Source organism: Lactuca sativa, chromosome 7 (assembly GCF_002870075.4).
Source record: "Lactuca sativa cultivar Salinas chromosome 7, Lsat_Salinas_v11, whole genome shotgun sequence".
NCBI classification, from domain to species: Eukaryota; Viridiplantae; Streptophyta; class Magnoliopsida; order Asterales; family Asteraceae; genus Lactuca; species Lactuca sativa.
Genome location: NC_056629.2, coordinates 17,795,637 through 17,798,394, shown reverse-complemented (window position 1 = coordinate 17,798,394; position 2,758 = coordinate 17,795,637). Strand labels below are relative to the sequence as shown.

The window sequence follows — 2,758 nt, the reverse complement described above, 5'->3', positions numbered from 1 at the left end:
ATATATCTTGATTTAACCCTTTGCGTAAACTTTGTTTTTTTTAAAACATTATAACAAAGTAGGTAAATATTTGCTCATTGCACAAATTAAATTATGAAATAAAAATCATGATAAATATATTATGTTGAAAATGATTATTTTACGTTAATGAAATAATAATTATTATATAAAATTGATTATCACAGTATTCAATAACTTCTATCCGCAACTTGCATATTTATATTAACAAGATTAAATATAAATGATGAATTTTTGTTACTTAAATGTTCTTACGGACAAATTTTAAAAAATACTTAGGTTTTGAGCTTAACATAGTATTTAAATTAACATATTAAATTTATAATTTAAAAAATTTATAATTAATATGATAATATTTTACATTTAATACTATAACTAAATTAATAAATTTAATATATAAGATGGAAAATTAAAAGATTTGAAGGTTTCATATGAATTTGATGAAAAAAAATATTTAATATAGATGGTTATATAATAAGCAAATTTGATTGAAATTCGTAAGTTATTTTATTTTATTTTAGTTAACATCTTTCAAAATATTTAAATTGGTTGTTGATCGTTAATTAAGCTATATATTTAGTTAACTATTTAAAACATAATATTTATAAATGAAAATGTATTTTAGAGAACATAAATTTTAAATCATATTATGGACGTTTATAATCAAATAAAGATACAGTTACAAATAAGTCCATTTTTATCTAAGTGTAAAATAGTTTTATCTTTTAATTATATACCGTTATACATAAACTCTTGGTTTTCTTTAACATAGATCCAAAACACATCATTTATATTTATATAATTAACTCCTTTACAAAACCCAACATTTAATTTAAATATTTTTTATATTTCTAAAAAAATAGAGAGGCCTATAAATAGGTCTCACATTCCTCCCATTTCCCTCACTTCACTCTCAAATACTCAAAACCAACATTCTTCCTTTCTATATTTATATATTCTTTCATTCTTAACCAATCCCAATGGCCAGTGTTGAGGTAATCCCAGTCTCTTTTTTTGCTTTAATATTTTATCAAATATTCATTCCACTAATCTTTTACTTTAAAGTGTTTTTTTGGATTTAATTTTATAAAATTGTTTTTATATTCTATTAGTCTGTTAATTAGTTATAAAACATAAACTTCAATTATATAACAAATTTACTTGGTGTATTAGGTCATATTAATATAAGATCATGATCCAAACGATCTTAAATATGATATCTTTCTCTTTTACTACCCTTCGATTAACTAAAACCTTATGATCACTTGAAATTCTTTTTACTCTCTATCAAACATGATCTATCTTGGTCGATCAACATTTTTATTTTGTTGATTTTGTTAATAAAACAAGAAAAAAAAATGACATAACAAATTAAGAATAAAGAAATTGTTTGTTTATAGCTTTTTTCTTCAGATTTATACATGGATCTTTTTAAACGTTTAAATGAAGATATTAAAACTTTGAAAATCGAAGTTGTATTAAAAATGGATGGATGAATGATGATGATTCAGGTTGAATCAGCTGCAACAACTTTGCCGGAGACTCCTGTTACAAGGGAGGTAGAAACCACCATAGAGACACCAAAAGAAGCGGAGCCAGTAGTTGATACACCACCACCGGCTACTCCAGAGGTGGTGGCTGAGGAACCAAAGGAGGAAACCACCGTGGATGCTCCTCCACCAGAGGCGGAGGAGACTCCTGTGGAAGCTCCGGCGGAAATAGAGACAAAGGAAGTGACTGAGGAGCCAAAGAGTGTGGTTGAAGAAGAACCAAAGGAAGAGACCGAGACTCCGGTGAAGGAGGAGGAGCCAGCTGTTGAGGAAACTCCGGCAGCAGATGTAGTCGCTGAAGAAACTCCGGCAAAGGAGGAGGAGGCGACGGAAGAAGAAAAGCCGGCTGAAGTTGTTGCCAGTGACACCACTGAAGCGGCAGTTGAGAAGACAGAGTGATCGAATTCGATTGAGAAAAAGGTGGAAGTTTGATTTATATGTTGGAGGTGTTTTTGTGGGCTTGAATATTCAAAAGCCATGTGGCAGTAGATGAATGGTGGGATATGATCACTTGGAATATCGAGTTTTATTCCAAGGATTTTATTTATGTTTAATTATATGATTATGAGTGTGGTGAAATGTTATTCTGTAAGGTTTTCTAAATAATATTTGTTCTTTTTTATATTTACATTTTCTTTTTAGAATGACATCATATCGAGTTTTATTTCAAGGATTTTATGTCTGTGATGCTCGATATTGGCTAAAAACTGGCTAGGAGAAATGGCATCGAGTTAACAAGGCTAAGGCCTAATCGGTCCAACATCAACATCAATTGGCGATCATATCGGTATGTCAGAGTCCTATATGTCTCTATATATATATATAGTAGTCTCCAATCTCTCTAAAAGGTTTTTTATAAAGTAATAATTTTGGGCTTCACATATGTCTTACACCACCTAAAACCAAATTCGAAATCTACACCTAAAAACAAAATCGAGTACATAAATAGAAAAAGAAACCAATTAATAAATTTGTGTTTGTTACGGATTGTTTCGATTTTACCAAATGAGATGAATAAGAATGTCTTTCTAAAAATGCACAACTCATTCATCGTTCAGCCCATTAAGTGCGTACAAAAAGGACCTATGGCCCAATGATATAAGAAGTTTACTACCAAATTTTCAGAGTTGGCATACTTTTTTTATCTCAACTTTTTACATTATTAAAATTGATGAATATCTTTAAAATTA

At 29.1% G+C, this 2,758-nt stretch overlaps 1 protein-coding gene across 1 annotated transcript; it reads left to right on the top strand.

Moving 5' to 3' along the window:
* Positions 1-875: 875 nt before the first annotated feature.
* On the top strand, positions 876-2,192 carry LOC111890953 (major latex allergen Hev b 5). The gene is made up of 2 exons (XM_023887029.2): positions 876-1,013; positions 1,530-2,192. The coding sequence occupies exons 1-2, from the start codon at positions 999-1,001 to the stop codon at positions 1,965-1,967; spliced, it is 453 nt and encodes a 150-aa protein (XP_023742797.1). The 5' UTR covers positions 876-998; the 3' UTR covers positions 1,968-2,192.
* Positions 2,193-2,758: the final 566 nt, after the last annotated feature.